Raw genomic sequence first — 24,331 nt, forward strand, 5'->3', positions numbered from 1 at the left:
AGGGGTAACTTTTGCTATACGTATGTTCTGGAAGAGTCTGAGACAGGAACAGTGGTCCCTCTGCCCTGCAAGTGCTGCCCTAGCTCAGCGCTAATTCAGGCCCCTGGCACGTTCAGCACAGAATCCCAGCCTCTACTTTCTACTTCTTTGAGTTTGTCTTCTGCACTGCGGCTAAGGGGACCCAACAGTATCCACATCTGTGTCGCCTGTCCGCTTCAACCTTTGTAGTGGCCCTTCTGGTGCAGGTCATGTGGCCATCATCCTTGGCCATCAGGCCTGACTACACCGCCTGGGTCCCACCTGGGCCACGTGTGAGCTGCCTGTGATGCCCCAGCAAGCATCCTGTAGTCTCTGCCACACTGTCCTTTCCTCACCTCAAGGTCTTTCTCCTCTTGTCCCTTTCTCTGGATCACTCCCTCTGTAGCACCAACCTCAGACTCTGCGGGCTTACTTCCGCTCATTTTGAAATACTCCATTTGGGCAGCACCATTCTTCCCAGAATCCTTCCCTACTTCTTGGCTCTCCTCTTTGCCTTTTTCTCACCTGCCAGGCTGGGTTAGATGTCCTTTTAAGACCCCACAGTACACAGATCCTGTGGAGTCTACACTGTACTGACTTGATCTGTACATTTTCTTTCTAGCCTCCAGTTTCTACAGGGAGGGCTGTGTCACATTCATCTTTGGATCCCCAGAGCCAACTGCTGTCAATCCCCCCTCCCCAGGTCTGTCCTAACGGCTGTGTCCCTTTCACCGTCATTGTTGGTCTGGGCTGGCCGCACAGATGGAAAGAAGTGTGGGGTCCCGGAGGACATCATACCTTCCAGTTCCCAGCAGAGAGGTTCTGGAGAGATCCAGCAGAGCCTTCCAAGGTGGCTGGGTTGGAACTTTCTGCTAGAAGAGTCAGATACGGTTTTACCACTGATGGATGCCACAGCATCTCAACCCCCTTGGGGGACTTTGACAGTCCTGGGATAGGACCAACTCCATCCCACTGCAAGACAAAGAGCACACGTGAAATGGAAGCAAATGAACACACTACACTCTCCAATACTTGAAAACATTCCTCTCTGCTGGATTCAGCTACAGTGAGGTAGAAAAACTGTATAATGAGAAATTTTCTTTTCTTGCCAAATATGTGATTTCTTATTCCCAGAAAAATGAAACCTCAGAGTTTCATGTCAAATAAAATGCTAACTTGATCCTCCTGGGGTGTTCTCTTTTTCTTTTTCTTTTTCTTCCCCCAGCAGCTTGGCTCTGAGTCCTTGCTGGGCGACTCTTTTCCTAGCAAGTCGTCCAGCTCGCTCAGCCCCAGCAGTCGGGCCTGTGGGACCTCCAGTTCCAGCCGGTAGGACAGGTTCCTCAGGGTGCACACGCAGTTCTCCACAGTCTGAAAACCAACACAGCGTATAATTAAAACCATTGAGGCACATTACTGCAAAATGCTTCTGTACCGAGCAGCCGTGATCTTAAGTAAATGCAGAATATGAGAGAACTTTTTTTTTTTTTTAAACTTATAGGAACCTGAAACAATCTAAGGAGAGGATCACGATTCTAGAATTTCTGTGGGATACCCAAATGACAGAGCGCAGAGCCATCCCTGTAAGTACATTTGTGGATCTCATGTCATGCTGATTAAAACGTGCCAGGCTCTGGAAGGGGAGATGCCGAGAGATCCTGCCTCAGGATTGCTGCAGCAGCAGACACACCCAGTTGCCGCACCCTCACTCCTCCTTGCCACCGGAAGTCCTCATGTGACAAGAGGTGTGACTAGCCCCATCTCTGGGGAAGCCCCTCCCCCGGCCCCATCCTTGGCCTCTCCAGCCATCTCCAAACCCTCCCCTCCCTCTGGAAAGCTCCACAATCTCCTTCTCTGTTGACATTTTGCCTCCCGTACATTTTGCTTCCTGTACCTCCTTTTGCCTCTTAAAGACTGAGTCACACCTCTGACTGGGCGGCCGTCACTTCAGTGAGAGCGCCCAAAACCAAGCTCCGCTCTTTCCTAGGAAGCTCTCCTTCCAACCTGCTTACTTCTCTCAACTTTATCTACAGATCTTTTGGTTCAACGAAGTTCAAACAAAAACCTGGCCATCGCTTTGAACTCTTCCCCTCCCTTCTCCCCGAGCCCACCACTCATCATCCTTTTCTGCCGCAGACCTCTGTTCATGGAAAGACTAACCAGCAGGGCAACAGAGGGAGGGGTCAAAGGGCAAGGCAGGGGCTGTAGAGGAGGGCATCGGAGCGGGTGCGGGGTGGAGGCTGTGGCCTGCATTGGGGCTAGAAAGGCAGAGCAGTCGGTGGGTCACAGGGCCTCGACCAGGAAGGTTTATTCACTACGCAAATACAGATGGATCAGATTCGAGCCACAGAGGACACAACTGGAGGAAGCAGAGCAGGGGCAACCACAGTGACCGTTAGCCCAAGAGAACCACGAAGGAAGTCGAGACCCTGCCACCCTGTGCTAAGTCCTTGGCTACATGGAGTCACTCAGTTTTCCTGGTTTTAAGGCTATTTTCTTAAATTGTCATGTCGCTGTTAATTTGTAACTTTTAGAGAGACTCCCCTTAATCTGGAGTATAGCGTGATGAGTAGGAAAGGCTCAAGAATTCCAGAAAGAATGAATGGCATGCAAAGAGCAGCGTCAGGCAGCCGCTGTCACCTGCCGTCGTGGCCCTCGCACGGCCAGCCAGCACTGACCTTGCTGTCGTAATCGGATGTGTTCACGCACGTGTGGATCACGTAGAGCAGCGAGTCCACCAGCCCCTCGCAGGAGCGCATCTGCTTCCTGGCTTCCTCCCCTGCGGAGCTGAGGTTCCTGCACGGGCAGAGACATATAGGAGCTGCTGAGCTCACTCCTTAGCCACAGAGCCTGACCTTACATCTGAGAGGTCGGACGACAGTGGCCATGCAGGTCCCAGGAGAGGAGATAGTTTAACATCACGAGAACTCACAATAACTAGCTCCCCATTATCTACCCAAATAGAAGGGAGCAGGGCCTCTGAACTCTGAAGCCCTAAAACTATGGCACACTTTTCTAACCTCCTAAAAATTGTTTTGGGGTCTATCCTCAGTTTCCTTATATGCAAAAAGGGGAGAATACTGATCACCTCAGAGGGTCATGCTGAGGAAGAGATGCTCCATAAAAAGCATTCGGAAAAGTGCCTGCAACGCCTGTTAGCCAGGGTGGTTATTTCTAGACATGCTCTACTTCCCTGGTTGGGCCACCAGTCTGGCAGCCCCCCGCACCTATTACAATGTTTTGCCTAGAGTAGGTAGGTGGTCATATATGCTTCCTGAATGAACAGGAGAAATGTCATTTCTTGTAGAACTATTCAAGTTAAATATGGACATTTCTTATGCTATGATTTTTCTCATTTTTTTCAAATATAAAAAAACCCTGAAGATTGTCTTAGGTCTCATCCATATTGAAACTTTATATAAATATATATATATTTTTAAAGATTTTATTTTAAAAAAAATCTCTACACCCAATGTTAACTCCCAACCCCGAGATCCAGAGTTGCCGGCTGTATCGACTTAAGCCAGCCAGGTGCCACCATATTGAAACTTTTGATATCAGTTTGTCTTCATGAATTGATAACCAAATTTTGAAGATCTACTTTATGTCTTGTTAACAAGGGTTCTAAGCAAATTCTGAGATTTTCCAAACACAAGCCAAATAAGGGGGAATTTTGAATGATTTTTCTTTTCATCTTTTTTTCTGGGGCCAGAGAAACAATGTCACCCATGGTCCCTCCCTCCTCTGCTCTTATCTTGAGTTCACTTCTCAGCAGCAGCCCTCAACAGCTGCTGTCTTCCATTCCTTCATAAGCCCCTGGGACCCTTCGCTCCTTTGCTTTTCCTCCCATCTTGCTGCCCTTCCTCAGTTGTTTCTGCTGGTGGGTCCCTCTGGAGTGCCCAGGACTACTTTGGTCTCTTCTTGTTTTTATCTTTACATGGGTAGTCTCCTTCTGCTCCTTGGCTTTAATACAACCCATGGGCCCATGCAGGACTCCCAAAGGTCTGTCTTTAGGCTGACCCCTCTAAAACTCAGGTTCCTTTATCCAACTGCTTTCCTGGTGTTACCACATGGATGGCTAATTAGACATCTCAAAATGACGTGATCAAAACTCTCAACTGCTCATGCCTCCATCCTTTCTTCTTCCTGTGCTCCCAATTGATTCAGCCAAAGATTTAGGTATTAGCTCCCCCTCCACAAAAATACTCAGTATCTCCTACCTTGTTCCAGCACCTGGTCTAGGCCACATGGTCTGCCTGGATCACTCCAACAGCCTCGGCCTCCCAGCTCTACTGCTGCCCTTGTTTGGTCTTCACACTGAAGCCAGGAGCCAGTCCTACTACTCCCATGATTAAAGCCCTCTGAAAGGCACTTGGGATAAACTGTAAACTCCTTCCCCTAACTTTAAAAATCCTATGTAATCTGGTACCACTCTGTGCCTTGCCCATTAAGCTCTAGCCATAAGCTCATTTTTTGCCCGGAGCCATTATACTACTTGTTCCCTTTGCTAAGAACATGCCTCCTCCTGACTCCTACCTCACCCTCATATAAGCAGCTCCTGGTGGTATTTCAGATCTGGACTTCAATTTCACCTCTTATGAGGGGCCACCTGACTATCAAAATCATCTCCTAGGAACTCTCACATCACTCACATCACTGTGGCACCTACTGTTATTCTCTTCTTTGTTTTCCTCAATAGAATATCGTTCTGTCTGAGCAGGGGCCTGTCTTGTTCATCACGGATTTCACACAGAGGGCATGCGCCAAGAACATTTAGCCCTGAACCACTGGGGGAGCCGGGCTGGTGTGTCCTGTCTCTGGGAAGCCTGGCAGGCTAGCTCCCTAGAACCAGGCACTGAGAAAGGATGAGATGCTCCTTCCACAGTAGGTGCTATAATCTGCCCTCTGATGCACATATCTGAGTTAGGGAGCTGGCCTGTTTCCCAGGATCCTGATTGTCATCCACCCATAGCAAAGGGGCCGACACTCACTTGTCACAATAGTGCTGCTTCAGAGCAGCAGCCCAGGCTCCCTCCATATCTTTCAAGCTGTTACTGAGATGCTTGGATGGACACTTAAATGTCAGATCGCGTCGCTGTGTGTCAGACACTACCCTAAGCACTTTATATGAGCTGATTCTTCGTAAGTGTGAGACAGTAAAGATGTAAAGATGTGGAGACTGAGGCTCAGAGTGGGACAGGAAGCCAGGCTGCCTCTCAGCGTCACCACACCATTCTGCCCCAAGGCTTCTGCCTCAAGTTACCAGAGCACTGTATGCTTGGGACACTGGGTAGAAACTGTGCTGATGAGTATTAATGGCAAATAATAAGCACTACTGTCCACACTTGAAGGAGCCTTTATGAATTTCACATGCTCAAATAGTATTTGAGTTTATCTTCATTTATTTATAAAACTCAAACCCAATGATTGCTTAAGCCATACACCTTTTTTACCTTTTAAAAGCAAGAAAGTTTTAACCATCACATTTTGAATTTAAACAAAAACCAGGCTCACAAACACATTAGCAGTCAGGATGTGATGAACCCAGAAAATTGCTGTTAAAGTAGAAAACACTGGAATTTTGGCAGTAATTTCAGACTGAAAGGGTCCTTTTTACTAATCCACAGAAGAGTCATTTATCAGATAATGTCTTTCAGGCCACTAGCCTGTGCTCATGGTGTTTTCCTCACAGGATAAGAGTCCAGTGGCCTAAATTTTGAAACAAACTTGGAAATGTAGGTAAATGTTTATAAAATGAAGTAAATCCTTCTAAAATCAACTTACCCATGACACATGTTATTTGATCAAAGTATTAATTGGAAAGAAGAAATAAAGAATTTACCTCAGGCAACCTGTCGTATTACGTAGAACGAGTGATGTCTGAAATTTAATTTTATGATCATCATCAAAAGAAGAGTTATTCCATCCAGAATGAGGAACGATCACAGTGTTTGTTAAGGTTGAGAGAGCATCTCGAATGATTGTCATCTTTACAGCATCACATGAAGATAAATTCCAAAGAACTCCTAAAAAATGAGATTAAAAAAATCAAATTATCAATTAACGATCCTGCAGGTTTAGTAATACAACAAACCTATCAGCCCTAATTGATGTGAACTCAGTCTGTTCCAAATCTAATCTATGGCCTGAATTTACAACCAGGCAGGGGATGGACTTCTAATAAACGTTGAGTGAACATATGTGAGCTTCTGGCAGTGTATTACAAAGCTGTAACAGTCCTTCTCCTAAGTTTTAGAGCCTATCCATCTATCAGACAAGATGACTGCAGCTCTGCAAAGCAAATTAGAACTACTCTCTGAGGGGAAGGGGCACAATCCAATCAACGGTCATAAATATAATGCATCTCTGATTGTTGTAAAGGTGTCATTCATTCCTTCATCCCTTACATTCAATGTTCTGTGTGACAAACCACTTTTAGAATTTAGTACTTGGAAGACATTTCTCTTTCTCAAAAGGCTGACATGTTTCTTTTTATTATGCTTCCTTTTTCTACTTTTGCCACTGGGAAGCTCACGCTTAAATATGCTTGCAGTAAAATACATAGAGGGTGGTTACACGTGCTTCGTCTCCCTCATTTAGGTAAGGTTGAAAGATTTTTGTTTTCAGGTGATGAGCTTTATTTCCATGTGCGGGTCACTGCCATTCCTTTCTGGATAGAGACGAGACTCTCAGCACACTAAGCCTCGCATCGGGCCGCGGCCAGCAGACCTCAAGCGTCCTTACCAGAGTGCTATTTAAATTGTCAGCATATTAGAGCGCCTTCAATTCTGTGTCAACTACGAGGAGACAATTCTGTGTCTGTATTCTGGGCATACCCTGGGGGTGCTTACATTATTGTTATAGCACACAGATTTTCGAAGATTTATTCTTTTAGAAATTAGAGCAAATTCAAGATTATACCTATTCTCTGTCCTTTTCACATCAACGCATTTTCCCAAGTTAGAGAAAAGTGGGGCGAAGAGAGGCGGCGCTGCTGGCGCCGAGGTCCGGGGTCCCTCCGAGCCCTGCGCTCCTGACGGATTCTTGAGACGCTCAGAAGCCTGGACGGTGCTTTTAGAATTATCAACATACAAGAACGCTTGAGGCCGTGTGGAGGGGAGGGGGTTGGCAAGGTCTGGCCACTTCCAGGGGAGTGGGTCAAGCCCCGAACATGACTGATCAAGAGTATGGGGGGAAGTACTGCTCCAGGGCAAGGCAACCCAGCCTCTGCTCAGCCTTCTCCTGGACAAACTGCAGGGCCCTCGACAGAGGAGGGAGGGGGGAGAGGGCCGACAGGAGCCTTTCCCTCCTTCTCCAGGAAGGAGAAGTACAAGCATAGGGCCGGACCAACGGGAGCAACCCCCCCACCCCCCCCATGCTCTGGCCAGCCCGGAGAGGGCCAGCGCTTCCCCGCGCTGCACAGGGAGTGGCTGCTGGTGGCAGCTGATGCTTGGATCCGCTCCTCTCTCACTCGCCTTTGACTTTTGGACCTGGCTTACCCTTGTTTCCCAAGGACTTTCGCTCTTTCTCGGCTTCTACCCTTTGGGGTGGGTTAGCTCACCATAACCGAAGGATCTCAGCCTCAGCAGTGCTTCATCTAGTTAGACCCCAAATGGGAGGGAGGTTGAGACAGTTTGGGATCAGGAAACGTAAAGACCCTGATTTGTCTCTGAAAGCCTGTTCTATCTACCATTACAGACCTTTGCTTATATGATTATCATGTGGCAAACAACAGATGGCTTCTAGTCAAGAGGGCGGCATACCCTGGGGGTGCTTATGAAAGGAACTTCAATTCCTCAGGTGGAGCTATTTCTCCATGGATTCTGACAGAATTGGCCATAAGTTTCTATATAAAATGGTTTTCATCCAAGGAGATTTTAATCTAGGGAGGTTGTGCTCCCTGTTTTTTGGAAGTTTCGCTGGACTCTCTCAAGGGCAGCCACGGGAGGTGCGGAGGGAGGACTGGCAGCAGGTTGCCAGATCCCCACACCAATTCACCCAGAGTGGCTCCATACTTACCTGTTCTCAATACTGGGCTGTACTGTGTGTTTCTGTTTGAAAAAAAGTTTCCTGTCTAAAAGACATCTGAAAAGCATTTTTTTAGGGGAAAGATATCAGAGGACTGATGACCATGGGAGGGGCCCAGGAGCTAAGGATGAAAAGTCCCTGGAGGTCTGTCCTAATCCAAAGACAGGGGAAGGGAGAGAAGATGGAAGAAAGAGTAGGTTGAGCCATAAAACTGTGGCTGATAAAGGCTGCCACGAATGGGGCTTGAATATTTCTTGCTAATGAGGACAGACTCGACCTAGGGTATTCTGGGGCCTGTTGGGACCTGTGCCAGCCACAGGACAGCATGTAGCCCAGATGCTGTTGGTGGGCAGGGTCATCTCCTAACTTCCTTGACAATTTTGTGACATGTTTTCAAAATCCTCACTCCACAGAATTCAACACATGGGGAAGGGCTGCATTTTCTAAAACGCTAGGCTGTACTTCACAGAATAAATGTATTCTTGTAAAGTTAACTTTAAGGCAAGGCTTTTGGAAAGGAAAGCCTATTACATTATAGGCTATAGGTATAAAATCAGATCCACAGCTACAGAAATGAGACAGCGTGAGTCACAGACTTCAGGTGAAAACATAACTAAGGACAGGGGTGGTTTTTTGCCACGATGGATCTAGGAATTGATGCCTAGAAGGTCTCTGATCATTGGCAGAAAATCTTGTTTTTTATGGTTCCTGCCTCCACTCCTGGCTCCTGTAGGACCTACTTCTGGGAAGAGGAGATTTTCCAGATTTGCAGATTTCCCCAATTTTCTGTGTAGGTACCAGAATTTTGTCCTGCCCTTTCTTTCATCAGGCATCTAGAATGACCAGTGGAGTTATATGCCATTCTGTAGTTTACTTTTAGCCCTTATCTACATGGGACTGAACAGTCATAAATCAATATAAACTATGGTAACATGATCATTTATTATGATTTTACTCTGTGCCAGGCATTGTGGGCTTTACACAGAGTCAGGCTGCACAAAATGAATTCTATATGTTGATTTTTTAAAGGATGAGTGTTTGTATTTCTTAATTTAATTTTAATATCATTAGGCAAGTATAATGAGGAACAAATACTCTATCATGATCCATTCTCTTACATGTCTTGTTACACATATGCAGAGCACATAATAGGTGCTCAAAAATATTTGTTGATGGATCCAATTTAATAGCACATATTTATTTTTGGATTTCCTTTCTGCCAGACTTAGCTCATAATTATTACCTGCTTTTCTTAAGCTGAGTGTCAGGAGTGTCTTTAAGGTTTATAACTATGGGGAGAGGTCAGAACAATGTCCTGGATCTTTAAAGGAAATTTGCCAGCATAGTTTTGCTTGCCTTTCATTATGAAGACTAAAAGAGATGGTTATTGAAACCATCATCTTAGCTCTGAGGATAGGAGAATCACATTTCTGTTATATGTCTAGAACCAGAAGTTAAGAGTTATAGCAGTGTGCTAGAATCCTAACCCCTAAAAACCGCAAAATGGAAAAGATCAGTGTCGCCCAATTAAAAAATGTTAAATTGTTTGAAAATATGTAACCCTTTAATAGACAAGGTGACTGTGTTATCTTTTGGTCAGTTGAGATGGCTTTTTGATCATAAAATCACAGGCTTTCTGTGAACGTTTCTCAAAAAATGTTCAAAATTATTCTTGACCAGAAAAAAAGAAAAGATACTATTTTTGCTAAGTCTGTTGCATTCAGGAGACCCATACCAAGGCAGCTTTATCATCTTGCACTGAGTTATGTTATGCCTCTAATCCTGCACTTTACCACGTAACACAAAGAGCTATAGCACTGGGTGTGGATTTAAACTAGCCACTTCAAATCTCAAAGCAAGTCTCAAGACATTAATATTTTTTCCCCCTATCTTCTATTTCGAAAATAAGGTTATGGAAAGCCTAAACAACCAGTTCTGATAAACCAATATTGGATGAAGAAGGTTCAGTTGAACTTAAAAGCCTTAGCTGTGGAATGATTAATTTGGCTTATCTATTCAAAGTAAAAAGCACCATTCTTAAGACCAGTTAATAATACCTATGTATACTCCACCTCACTAAAGTAGTAATAAAACAATGTTCTCTCCACTTAGTCTGTCTAGGCCTTCATTTAATGGGTCCAGAAGAATGTTGCTAGAGCAGTAAGTAATGAATAGTAAATACACCAACTCCCAGATGTAGCAAGACCGCAGAGAAAATAGAGAGCCATAGGATTAGCATCCTCATCAACATGATAAACCTCCAGCTTCTACGTCCTCATGCAAAGTTTGCTTCAAAAATATTTAGTGGCGTACTCCATTATCCCCTGGTTTCTAAAGAGAAAGTTAAAAATGAATCATAATTTGGTTTAGGAAGCCTACATATTTTATTTAACTTAAAGTAATTAGCTATTTGTTGTGAGGACTAAGAATATACACATACAAACTAATTTAGAAAATATTAGAGAATTTCATGCATATTATTGTAGAAAAAGCTGCTTCTTCTCTACTGCAGAAAAAAGTGCACACATTTTTCAGTAGCCAATAATTGCAATGAAATACTCCCATGAAAGATGAAAGTTCATTTTCCCCCCAAAGAATGAGTAAAGTAATTACAATACTCTTTCACATAAATCCTACACTGCAGAATTTTGAAAGAGCTCATATTTAAAAGTAGCTTTATAAAGCTGTTTTCACAACCAATTGATAATTTTATAGTCAAATCAGAAACTGATTTTACTGATTAGTTAAAATAATGGCACTATCTGAAAAATGTGTTTCTTAATGGAAAAAACCAACAAAACATTTGGAAAATGTTACTTCTCTGCTAGCATAAATATGTAACAGCTTACACAATTGTTTTTCTTTGTGATATGAAAGAAATCTAAAACCATTAATTTTTATATAGCGTTCAATTTATGTCCAGTTTCCTAATTATAAAAAAAAATGCTGGTGGATATTGCAAAAAGAAAAATAAAATAGCCAAAAGAAGTAGTGCACTTTAAACGGCACTATTGGGCATGTTCCTGCATCCTTATTCTTGGGGTCTGTTGGTGGTCCTCCATCAGTCCTCCTTTCACAAGGCATCTACTAGGTACGTAGAACTGCCCAAGCCTTATTATAGCAGAGAACAGATGCTAAGGCCCTGCTGTTCTGGCACAGAGTGAGCGTCATGACAGGTCACTCTCATGACTATGCTTCAGCTCAGAAGAATGTGTTCACAACCCACCCCCCCGCTGGCGCTTCTCCATCTATGGTGCTCCCTGGAACACACTGGTGTTGGGATACCCACCCTGCAAACATTTTTGACAAGTGGGGATAGAAATATTAGGCTAATGGTGAAAATACAAAACATCAAGGCTTTAGATCGCATATGAAGGTCAGAGTATGTGTGCATCTTGCAAACTCAGTCCGTGGACAAGGCAGGAACGTGGGCTTCTGAAGCTCTAGGGCCACTGGGGCTCCTAGCACGTGCCTCCATGATTATTCCCCAGTAGATAGTCATTGGCTGAAACACTCATGATCTAGCAAATACACCTCTCCATTTCTTCTCACTGAAGCTGCCCCTGAAGCTCTCCCCTAACCCCTGTAGGGATTTTACAACTCTGAGGCTTTTTGTTGGGAAGATAGTAATGTCATGACTCTGTGGTTACTATGTTAGGTCACAATATGGTCTCCTATATCCCTGTCCATTAAAGATATGCAGCTCATGCTTTTCAGATACACCCAAGCATGGTACAGATCTGTGCTGTACAAGAGATGAGCTATCAGCCATATGTGGGTAGTCCAAATCGACACATGCTAGAAGTGTAAAATATACAGTAGAATATGAAGACTTGGTATGAAAGGAATGAATGTAAAGCCTCCTATTAATAATTTTTATATTGCTTATAAATTGATTATTGTAGAAGAATTGGGTTAAATAAATCACACTGTCAAAATAAATAATACCTGCTCCTCTTTCCTTTTTCCTTTCCTAGTGGCTAGTAGGAAGTTCAGAATTATACGTGTCCTACATTATACTTCTACTGGGAAGTGTTTGTAAAGATACTTGTTCATTTCATGCCAGCATCTACGGGAGACATGGAGGGGAGTCCTCTGCTCTCAAGAGGCCTCGCCACAAATAGTTACAACACAGGGCAGTCATCACAAAGAACCCAAGAGTATGAGAAGCAACAAGCACAGCTTCCATGTCATTTGTGATAGGCACTCCATAGCTATCCTCACGCCAAGCAACTGGTACTGCGTTGATCACTGGGGAAGCCGGCACTGGGATGGGTAATTTGCCTGAGGCCACAGAGCTGCAAGGAAACAAGTTGATCTCACCCCAAGACCCATTCAGCCCCAACACCATGCTGCTTCTCCCTAGATGTTTTTCTGTGCATAGGAACCTGTCCAGTAGGATTGGGGAGCACCACATCTGAGCTGGAGTGTGAAGGGCAGAAGCCAGGGAGAAGCACTAGGGTCGGGGAAACCATTCTAGGTGGGCCACAGCCTTGGGGGAGGAGGAGTTAGTGGGGATCTCAAGGCTTGGGCTAGCCGAGAAGGGAAGGAAGGGGGCTGTAGATGTCATATGCCAAGTGGGGAAGTGTGTGAGGCAGGGATAAGTGTGATCCCATGGATGATGATGGAGGGCTGATGGACCAAGGGGAGCAGAGCCTATGTCCTAGGAAGTAGTTTAGGGGGAATGTGATGAGGGCCTGAGGAGTGAGTGAGGAGGAGATGGGAAGGCCAAGGGGAAGGGCAAGTGCTTGTGACCACAGTTTGGAGCCTGATGCAAGGTGAGGGCTGATCCATCCCAGCTGAGCCCCAGCTCGGCATCTGTTGAGAACCTGGAGCTGTAACAGGAATGAGGCAACTGGGGCAGCAGGAAGAGAGCAGTACAGTAGAAAATGCCTACCATTTGTGGCTTCAGGCAAATCACTCAAGCTTTTCACCAGGACTGGAATGCTGTGAACAAATTATGAAACTGGAATGGAGATGAAATAATGGGAAAGCGATTATTATGAGAGTGGGACAGAAGTACTATCTTTACTCATAGAAAAGCCTTTCTTGCTCTGGCTAAATGCTGAGGGAACAACACTCATGGTGGTGTATAATCGCTCCCAGGGTTCCTCAGATGCTACCGTCTCAGCAGGGATTGCTGAACCATGTGTGGGGACTCCCAGAACATGCCATCATGGATTCTCATGTCTTCCTTCTTCCTGCCCTCCCTGCCGGCCAGCATAGCCGGCTGCTTAGGTGATGGGCAGTCCAGCTGCCCCGAGGGCTGGGTCCCCTGGGAGGCCTGGCCCAGCCAGCTGGGTGGGCCTGGCCTTGCTCGCCTGCTTGCTCCTTGTGGTTTCCTGCACACAGCTGATGCATACTCCAAGTCAGGCATGGGAAAGTTCACTTGGGTCCAGCTGTGAGCAAAGTGGCCACCACCTCTGGTTTCAGCAGCAGTAGTGAGAAGACACTTAGGTGATGTGGGAGAAGGAAACTTCCCTGGAGGTGGCAGTGTGGAGCCGATGGCTTGGGCTAGCCGCAGAGGCTGCACACAGTGGGGCTCCAGCCTACAAATTCAAGTTGAAGGAGATTGTTCCTGCTGTTTAAATCTTTCCCTGCCAAAGGACACGAGTGATAGATCTTTAGAGTCTTTAAAGAACACAGGGTTAGCCCATGTCTCTGTGATTTTTCAGGTACAAAGGTGGATCACAGCATCTTTGAAAAGATCTATCAATTTCTAGAGATCCGTTTACAGACTCACATTTACATTTCAGCATAGTCTTATTTCAGTTAATTTTGCAATTTCATGGGTAGGTTGAGAGGATTAATTATGTAATGTAGTCACGGAGTCCTCCATAGCCTGGAAAGGCATTTCTGCTGAAAACAAATCAGCTTACAATTCAGAAATGCTGATTGAGAACTGCCCGTAAGGGATGTAAAAGATGGCTCTTTCTGTCAGGGGAATTTGTAAAAGTGAACGGGTCACACAAAGGGAAATTCTCCTGAGAGAAACACAGTGATGCCAAGGTGGCAGGAGGGCAGTGACCCAGCCACCCTTGTTATTCTTCTGGTTACTTCAGCGTCTGGCTCAGAATTAGGTCATTTACACTGTCTTAGAGATCTGCCTGAGAAAAAGTCACTGAAGTTCTGTGTTCCACAGTTGACTTTCATGGGTTCCAGGGATGTGCTGCTTCATGTGCATTGAATCTTCAACCAGCTGTCTGGCACCAGCAGAAGCTTAGAGACAAAAGTACCTCCGGTACTAAGACATGAGAAGTCCTACAGACTCAGAAACCGCAAAGCACTCAAGGGACCTGGGCTCATGTCTCTTGGGCATCTTCTTTTTATATTTTTGTTATAGGCCTTCATATTTTTCACATATACTGGCTGTCTAATCACCTGAGGGAGTGTGTCACTATGGGGTCTCTCTTGTGCCAAAAAATTCTACTCTGACCCACAGCTGACCACCTGAGTTCTCTAGGGACCTCTGAGACTCCCCACTTGACTGTCTCATTTTGCACGGCATGTAGAAGCCTACATATAGTATAGAAGGTCATATTCTACTTACAAGGTTTAATCTTTTCATACTTGGACTATAAACCTTGAAATATTCACAAGACTAAAATCACATTTCACGTTTTCTAAGCAACCTGATGCTTTATGAAGATTTCTTGACAGCCCTTTCTAGCTCAAAGTTCTGTGACTCTGAATTAGGAGTTGTCCCATTTATAATACACCTTTTTTTTTTTTTGTTACCAATTAAACTTCTTTGTCATTTTATCTATTTATTACCAATTTTTATGGTGTGAAATGTTCAGTAAATAAGAAAGTACATGATTCTGTTGTTCCTGTTTTATAAATTAGGGCACGTGGTAAGGATCCCACGGATGCTGGCTGAGAACTGGGAAGAGATGTTGCTAGATTTCTGAAAATTACCCATGCAACTCCTGATGCCTCTAATGGTCCACAAAAAGCAGGACAGAAATAGGCCAACTCCTCTCTGGACCAAAGAACAAGTGACTTTTTTGAAGGCATAATAATTAGACCATGGGGACATGTTTAGTAAATTATTTCATCCTGTAATGGCACTTAACAGTCCAAATGGCTGAGTGCATGTCCACTAAGCTCTTTATAGAACAACCTACTGTTTGTTTGCTAAACTTTAGCCTGGCCCATCTACCCTTCCTTAGTGCAGGACTATCATTTTCTTCTTAATTATTACCTAATTAGAAACATGGCACTAATGATCAGTAAGGGAATAAACCTAATTTCATGTTCTGCATAGTATCTGAAATCTACTGCTAGCATCCAAAAATTTTTAAATAAACAGTGTGGGAATATTTTACTTAGCCATATGGATGAATAATCACTTGCTAAATTGGAAAGAATGTGAATATAGCAGTCATTTAAACAAAGTCTATTATTATTCAAGAACAAAGGCTACTTTTTGATATTTAACATCAGCATTAATAGGGATAATAGAAATTTGGTAGTTTTGGGCCGTTCTGATTCATTAAAAGGCAGGCCTCTGGATTCTGTGAAATATCAATTTCTATAGCTTTTAAAAAATGATGCTTTCAGGATGCTCAGTAACTCGAAACTCATATTTCCTGGCTTAGAAACACTATTTAATTATCTCAAGCAAATGAGTTCAACATATCTTTTCTAGTGACAAGATGTTCCCACTTTCCACCCATAATGTGTGGCCTAGAAGACATTCATTTTATAACTCCACTGGGAACAACCATACTTTATACAGCTTTCAAGTTTAAACACAATAAAGGCAAAAAGTATCTTTGTGATTAAAAAAAACAAACGAACGAACACAAAAACAACCACCCTAACCACTCATATAGATCAGCAAATACTGAAAGAAAAGCTCATTAGGTTTCAACCTGGAAAATGTTCAACACAACGAAGAGAACACACAGAACCTGTTACATTATTAGAGGACCATTTTAATTAACGATGACAGCCATACTGTCTTGAGATAATACACCTGGCAAAAAGCACTTTTCCTTTTCTTCCCTGCAAATAAAGATGTGGCCCCAAAATGCAGGTGCTGGGCAATTATTATATTTAAAGCAAAGATGAAGCATCTTCTTAAAAGAATAGCTAAAATTTCTTCATGTATGTACATAAAAATGCCAAAATGAAACAAAGGGGAGTAGAAGAAAAAATAAGTCTTTGAATTAATAACTAGGTTGCATTACTTACTATTAAGATAAAAAGTATTTTTACTTTTAAAAGGGGATAATATTTTTTTCAGATAATATAATACTTCAAACACAGCAGTTCATTTGTGCTTTAACATCTCATGATCCTAGGCCGACTACAGTCCCCACCGAGGAGCTCCTACACCATGGCTGCGAAGGGCCAGAGTTGTGCGAGGCTGGCCAGGGCCAGAGTGATTTGTAGAGCTGCTGGCCGAAAATTGAGGTTTGAAGGGATAATTTTCTGTTTTCAAAGAGGATTTTACAGGAGACAGGCAGCTCATAGGGCATGCTGGGTGATGTGGTCACATAGCACCCAGCTGCCCACATCTGGAACAGACATGCTTTAATGAGAATGGTTTGGACTGGGACACACGTTCCTGGTTAGGAGAGGTTGGGATGCAGGATTTAGGGTCAAATGGACTCCTAGAGGGCTCTTCCTAGCCCAAATAAGCTCCTGAGGGCCTATCTTTCTTGCCTTCTCGAGCCATACTTAATGTTTTGTTATTGTTCTCTGGACAGCTCCAAGGCTCAGTATTAACCCCACAAAGCAGTGAGTTCCCTGTCCCTGGGGCCCAAGCACATCATGGCGGCTATTTTATGTGGAAGCTGTATAAGGGATACATGCATTGGATAGCTGATGATGGGACAAAATTTATTTTGAGATCCCCTTCAACCCCTCTGAACTGATTCTATGGTTCATAGATGGCTTATGAGTATTCGACTCAAGGAAGAGTTAACGAAGGAGCTCAAGGATGTCTTAATTTGCAATGCTCTTTAAAAAGTAACAAAAATTACTGAACAGCTTTTAAAGGTGGTACCACTAAATTCTGGAACTGAAAAATGAACATATAATTTTTCTTATCTTCATAAATCTTGGTCTATAAATACATGCATACATGTAACACATACACAGAACTATGCTAGATTTATATTACAACTTTGTAATTTCATATTAGCTAGATAATGTTTATATACAAATCAGACTCAGGCATTCAGCATTTTGGAGCTAGAAATTCAGTTTTGAAGTCCTCTGCTCCAACTCCTTTATATATGTCAACTGAGTGAAGTGTTCACAAACTGACCACTCCCATTCCAAAGCAAAGACTACTTTTGAAGAGAATGTTTTGTAAGCAATCAGCTCTTATATCAGTATGAATTATTAGGAGAAAAAGTACAGAGTTATATAGCAATTCTTAATTTTCCCTCTCCTACAAGTATGGACAAAAATACTTAAAGCCTAAAAGCTACTGGCAGTTGTTTCAGAAAAAAAAAAAAAAAAAAAAAAAATCAGGTTCTTGCTAGCTTTTACATTAGAAGCAATAAAATCTTTTGGAGGAACAGGGCCTTTTTGAATTAATAACACTCGTATCCTCCTTTCAAGGCTAGGGCCCATATCTTAAAACATCTTGTGTTCTCAGCAACTAATACTGGACCCACACACGAATAGTGAAATATGGAGGGAAGCATCTAAATTAGCACTTACATCTAGAGTGTACGCCAGGTAAATTAGTACATAAAAGCTCTTAGTAGTGAAGCCTGGCTATACTTCAAATAAACCAGATTTATTCTCAAATGAAAAAGAAATCACCAAACTTTCATGTACTTGCTTCTTGTTTATCACTAAATCTTACGAATTCCTTGAGCTTAGCTCAGGAAAAGCACTGCAGCCATTTTACCCAAGGATGAAACCTCAGAAACAAAAATCCCGTAAAGACATTCCTCCTGTGAGAAATTATGACAGAAGAGAAAAAGACTGCACATTTATTGTGACTAGTTAATCAAGAGAATCAAATCTAAGTAGAAGCTGTGCTTCTAACATCAGGATGTCCATGGATCTTGCAGGAAGCCCACACACATCAGCCTGCACCCTCGTTGGCTGCACAGGTATTACTGGAAGAAGGTATTTGGACAATTACGCAGAAGTTCAGAGTGACAGGAAGGAAACACCAGGCAAGGAGAGAGAGCACTCATATGCCGCATACACGCGGGTTCCTCTAAGCCTCCCTTACCACAGAGCTTAATGCTAATGTGGGGGCGTAATCACAGTGAGTGTGTTGACTTCTAGAATGGGTTTGTCTATATTCTTCCTTCTTAATTCTATCTAGCTTGTTCTAACTCTCATTAGAACATTCGTTACATACGCCAGACCTATGTAAGTGCAAGTAATTTATTTTTTGGTGTGGGACGGTTTGATGCCCTCAAAGCATTTGAGAAAGAGAAATACTAATACTAATAAATCAATATGTAATTTAGATCTGTTAAAACGTTAATATTCAAACTACACTAAGGCAGGCAGGCAGGCAGCCCACTCCAGAGTTTAGGGTTATACATGAAGTATATTCTACTTTAATTCTACTTTAATAGCATAGCAAATATAAAACACCCAGGTAACTACTATCTAGTAACTACTATCTAGTTTTGTTAAATATTAACATTTGTCTTGTTTCAGGTTTCTTTTTCTTTTTAAAGAAACAGGGCTGGAGGATACCCCTCGATCCCATTTTCTCTACCAGTGTCCCCTAGACACAACCTTGATCTAGCTTCTGTTATTCCAATGAAAAAATTTAATTTTATTGCATGTGCGTATATCGAAAACTAATATATGGCCTCAGCCTACATATTATGGAACTTCATACCAATAGTATCATGTTGTGCTTATCATTCTCCCACTGTTTCTAGATATTTATCTATGTTGCCATAGGTAGCTTTAATGCGCGTGGGTTTTAACCCTTGTATGTGGTTTTGCTGTGTGAATGTATTGCCGTTTATTTAACCATTTTCCTACCAGGGAATACTCACTATTTCCCCCTAATTCTCTATCATAAATAATGCTGTCAATAATTTGCTGTGCTGCAGAATTAGTCTCTCGTCTGGACCTCAAGCATCCTTGAACCATGGACAGTGCTGCAAGGTCCAGTCTCTCAAGACAAAACATCACTCATTTCTTCTTGTTCTCTCACTGCCCTCCCTGGACCACTCACTGTGCCCTCACCATGAAATGTTTCTCTCATTGTTCCCTCTTTTCAACCCTCTATCACTGATGCAGCTCAAGCTATTACCTCTAGATTACAGCCTCCCAGACACTGGTTCATCTACTTCAGATCAATCCCACACCCTGCTTTCTGCTGGAAGAATGCACTTAAAGGCCCAAACCGGTCACGCCATGCCCTATAACCACCTTCACTGTGTATGGGACACAAGTTCCTCATAAAAGTTCCCCAAATCAGACCTGCATTTCTCTTTGGCTTTGTCTTCCTTCAGCATGCCTCTTCTGCTAGAAGCTCTGACCCCATATTCCATGCTGGCTCTGAGCCTCTGCCTGTGACTGGAATTATCTCCCCAGCCAATGCTTCCCCTTCCTTTAGGGCAATTTTGGTTTCTCACTGACCAGGGAACTTCCCCACCTGTCCTCTGTGCTCCCAATGCAGCCTCCACTGAGTCCTGGTACTTGTCACATTTCACTGGCAGAGAACCACCTGTGTTCCTCCTGAGCTGAACTGCTACATGAGGGCAGGCACGGAGTTGTATTCACCTGCACATCTCCGGTACCTAGGAAGGCATCTGAGGTTCTGACGGGCATTTAAAACCTGGCTGAACTCAAGTGGAAGGTAGTCGATCCATTAAGTGTATTTTTCTTTCATAATAAAGGAGAGCTAGTTTACTGAAAACAAAGGATATTTACTATGGAATACATAATTAAAAAAAATATATTCAGTCCTGTATGCACAAGATATCTGTTAGCTGAAACTTATGCATTAATAACTGATACGAGTCAAGATGACCCTGTAGCACCGCAAGTGCTTTCTGAATCATTAGATTAAATTAGATTCAGCCTTTGTTGTAGTGACCACTGCATCACGTCTCCTACCCAGAACCTCAAACTTCTTCACACTGCCCCCGCAAAAAGACCTCATCTAGATGGGTTTCAACATTTCCTCCAGGACAAGATCACGTTGTTTACCCACCTGTAACAAGCTCCCTTACTTCTCCATCAATAGATTTTCTCAACAGTCGCAACAAGGCAGGTATTCCACCGACATTCTTCATTGCTATTTTATTTTCATCTGTAGATTTGCCAAAAACAAGGTTTCGGAGGGCACCGCAAGCATTCTTCTGAACTTCCAAAACTCTGTGGTCCAAAAGGTCAACCAGATGCTTGATTCCCCCTAACCTACATACCTAGAATGAAAAATATAAGGTACCAGGCCTGAGTGACATACGATTAATCAGTGATCAAACAGAAGCCTGTTATGGAAAGATCATGGGAAATGGACAACTCCAGATCATTTCAAAAGGTTGCTTTTTATTCTAAATAACATATCTTTTACAAACATTAAGGGCACTCTCCAAGCTGAAGCTCTTTTCCTGGGTTCATGGCATAGAAAAGGAAGGGAGAAGTAGGTGTATTAATGGCCACAGGAAGCCAGCAGAGTCCTTCTCCAACCTCCTAAACACATGGAAGGGTTATACTTCCACTTCTGAGGGCAATGGGCAAATACACAAACACAACAAAGCTGTATAAAGGATCAGAGGTAACACAGAGGAAAGGATTTCTGGCTGAAGTCACCAGGATTACAGAATTGTTTCTCTAGACTACTCTCCCTAATCTTCCATTTGTCAGTTAATCAGTATATTACATGGATATTTCTGGGCTTTATTTCCTTCACCCACCTCTGGCTCAGTAACTGGTATGTTGTTTTGTATAGTAAAAGTTGATGAAAAACAACCAAGTTCCATATGCCATTGCAGGGGGAAAATGCTAAGATGTTAAAACAAAGAACCTGTATGTCCTAGGACACTAGTCAATAACCAATGACTCATCTGAAATATTCATATAGGTTCAGTATTAGTAACTTAGGTCTGTAACTTGACCCAGTCTTGACCAGAACCTCCTCAAATATATGAGCTCACTAATTTCATACATAATTTTTATCGAATAGAATTTTGGCAAATGCTTTAAAAAGTGCAGGTTAAATTGAGTTTTGCTTCATGTTTTGTAAATCAGCTAACAGTGGACACATGATCTGAAAATGCTAACAGCGCTCCAAGAAGGATACTTATCCTGGTTTCTCCTGAGAAATACTGCAAGGCATGGTTAGGAAGTAGAGGGGTATCTGATTATCTAAATATCCCTTTGAAAGGGCCTCCGAATGGCATTTGGTAATTTCTTAAGCATGCAAGCACGCGACTGCTCAACAGAAAGGTGCTGCCTCCTGGGGCCTGCCAGGTGCTGGGGGCTGTACCTCCATTTTCACTTTGTTGTCGCCAAAGCACAGGTGCTGCAGGTAGGCGGCTGCGTTCGCCTGGACTGATGGGAACTGGTGCTGCAGCATGTGGATGACTTCAGGCAGCTCGGGATCACGCCAGGCAAACTCCCTGGGGGAGAAAAATGCTGTTTCTGAGAGGGAAGGACCAGGTTTTAACAATGCACTGAGGGAAGTGTTTGTCAGAAGAAAAAAAGCTTGGCCGGGACCAGAATTGGAAGTTATAGGACTCCTAAAATAGATAAATATAAGTAACCTTTCCCCGTGATCAACACATGCAGAGGCCTGGATGCTTTAGATTTTAAAGAAATCACAATAAACAGATGCGCAGGAAGAGACTCGAGAGAACAAAGGAAGTTGTGAAAAACGTCTCCATTCTCATTTTCCTCTTCGATTCTAATTTTATGCCTTTCTGCCTCTGTCAGAAATCTGCAGGTGCAAGGCTCAGGTAAACAAGTGCACTTTAGTCAGGTGAGAAGAGAGAAAGGGACGCTGGTGGGAATACGCAGATCTGATGTCAGCCTGGAAACTGCAAATAATGTGGGCCCAAAGATTTTTAAGAAACTTAATTTTTATGGTTGTTCTTGATTATAAGATAGAAGCATAGCAAATTACTTAAAAAATATTTAATCAATAACCCTATACCCAGAGAAAACCACTGCTGACATTTCCTGCTGGTCTTTTTTTCCTATTAGGTGTGCAAATGTGCACATGTGCATAAAGAACTTCTTTTTCAAAGAACTGGATCATATTAAATACCACTTCATATTTTATGAGTCTTATTCTGTGCCAGGCAGTATTCTGGGCATTTTATGTATTTAATTCACTTCTTTTTTTTTTCTTAAGATTTTATTTATTTATTCATGAGAGACACAGAGACAGCGAGAGGCAGAGACACAGGCAGAGGGAAAAGCAAGCTCCCTGCAGGGAGCCCGATGCAGTACTCAATCCTGGGACTCCAGAATCATGCCCTGGGCCAAACACAGCCGCTAAAGTGCTGAGCCACCCAGGGATCCCCTAATTCACTTATTCTTAATGCAACCACATAGAAATGGAGATTGAGACAAGAGGGAATAAGCAACTTGCCTAAAGTCATTCAACTAGCATGAGCAGTCTGCTTTCAGAGTTTGTACCATCAACCCCTATGCTACCCCAACTTCTTGTATAATGAATGTACAATCCTACTAAGCATGTACACCTTTACACTGTGCCTTTTTAGATAATATCACGTTGTTAGAATTTTCTGATGTCAACTGATTGGCTCACTGGGATCCTTGTTAAATATGAACATATGCTTACATTACATATAAGAAGACCAATTTCTTAGAAATGGTTCACAAGACAATCAATTTGCAGACTTTGATTACAGAATAAACTGTTATAAAAAATGAATTGATACTGAATAAACCTTAAGAAAAACTCTTTAAATTAGCAAGGCAGTGATACTTCTATTGCCTAGTTTATAAAGGCCTAGAGTCGTTCTTGGTCTGGGAAGGCTCCATGTATTAACTTGCTTGTCACTACAAAGGGGTAATCTAAACCTGCACACACATACATATCCATTCACACGAATAGTGAATCCTTACTATGCTGCAGGTGCTGTAGCAGGTGCCAGAGAGATACAAGCATTGAATAAGACACAGTTTCATGTAAAGATTCTTGGATGCCCAACTAAAAAAGTTTAGTCTTAATATTAATAACAGGGAGTTAATATTTATTGAGTTTGTCTGCTTTAGGCACTGTGTCACAAGCTTTATATGCATTACCTCATTTACCTTGACTTGCCCCACGAGGTAGGCACTATTAAATAACATTTGATAGAGGCAATGAACTGGGATTAGTAATGAAGTGACTGGAGGTAGGTGAAACCCAGGTAGCCTGTATGCTGACCCTACACATAAGGAATCGAATGCAGAGGTTTTGATGTAGAAGAGTGAGAGAATGCAACATTTATAAAGTCACATTTTAAAAAAAGATTTTATTTATTAATGAGACACAGAGAGAGACAGAAAGAGAGAGAGGCAGAGACACAGGCTCCAGTAGGGAGCCCGACATGGGACTCGATCCCGGGTCCCCAGGACCACGCCCTGGGCCGAAGGTGGCACTAAACTGCTGGGCCACCAGGGCTGCCCTATAAAGTCACATTTATAAGATAACTCTGGTGGCCAAGTAGAGAATGTACTAGAATCAGAAAAGATTGGTGACAAGAAGACTATCCACACATTTGCTCAAAACAAAATAGAGCCATCTCTGACCTCTCTTTCCTAAATCCTTCTTATCCAACCTAAAAGCAAGCTTTGTTGACTATCTCTAAAATATTTCATATAAATCCAACCCATCCATTCTCCCCATCTTGCTTGGCACATCTAACCGCCTCCTATATGTTCTCTCTGCTTCAAATATCACTCTCTCACCTCATCCACTCTGCACAGCAGTTAGATCATTTTCGGAAAACTGAAGCCAAAGGTGAGATGGAGAATTCTGGCTTGGGGAACAAACTGGAGGAGAATATCATTAATAGGGACGCCTGGGTGGCTCAGCAGTTGAGCGTTTGCCTTTGGCCCAGGGTGTGATCCTGGGATCCAGGATTGAGTCCCACATCGGGCTCCCTGTGTGGAGCCTGCTTCTCCCTCAGCCTGTGTCTCTGCCTCTCTCTCTTGCTGTGTCTCTCATGAATAAATAAATAAATAAATCTTAAAAAAAAATGAAGAATACCACAAATGCCAAGAGAGGCAGGCTAACACAGCAGAAACACATAACTAGATTGCCCCTGTTGAACTTGTACGACCTTTATTTATTATGTGATTTTGAAAACTACTTAATTAT

General features: G+C 43.0%; 1 protein-coding gene across 16 annotated transcripts in view; it reads right to left on the reverse strand.

Moving 5' to 3' along the window:
* The window catches only part of PKP4 (plakophilin 4), a 233,909-nt gene that overhangs the window by 18,022 nt on the left and 191,556 nt on the right, over positions 1-24,331 (reverse strand). For 9 of the 16 annotated variants that reach the window (XM_077883078.1, XM_077883076.1, XM_077883081.1 and 6 more), the window contains 6 exons: positions 21,485-21,617; positions 20,207-20,420; positions 5,858-6,041; positions 2,694-2,811; positions 1,195-1,386; positions 817-990 (listed from right to left, as the gene is read on the reverse strand). In XM_077883078.1, the coding sequence (XP_077739204.1) occupies positions 817-990; positions 1,195-1,386; positions 2,694-2,811; positions 5,858-6,041; positions 20,207-20,420; positions 21,485-21,617 (1,015 nt within the window). The remainder of the gene's footprint in view (positions 1-816; positions 991-1,194; positions 1,387-2,693; positions 2,812-5,857; positions 6,042-20,206; positions 20,421-21,484; positions 21,618-24,331) is intronic. The other 7 variants (XR_013371512.1, XM_077883080.1, XM_077883079.1 and 4 more) reach the window with 1 other exon arrangement.

This window comes from Canis aureus, chromosome 34 (assembly GCF_053574225.1).
Source record: "Canis aureus isolate CA01 chromosome 34, VMU_Caureus_v.1.0, whole genome shotgun sequence".
Taxonomy (NCBI): domain Eukaryota; kingdom Metazoa; phylum Chordata; class Mammalia; order Carnivora; family Canidae; genus Canis; species Canis aureus.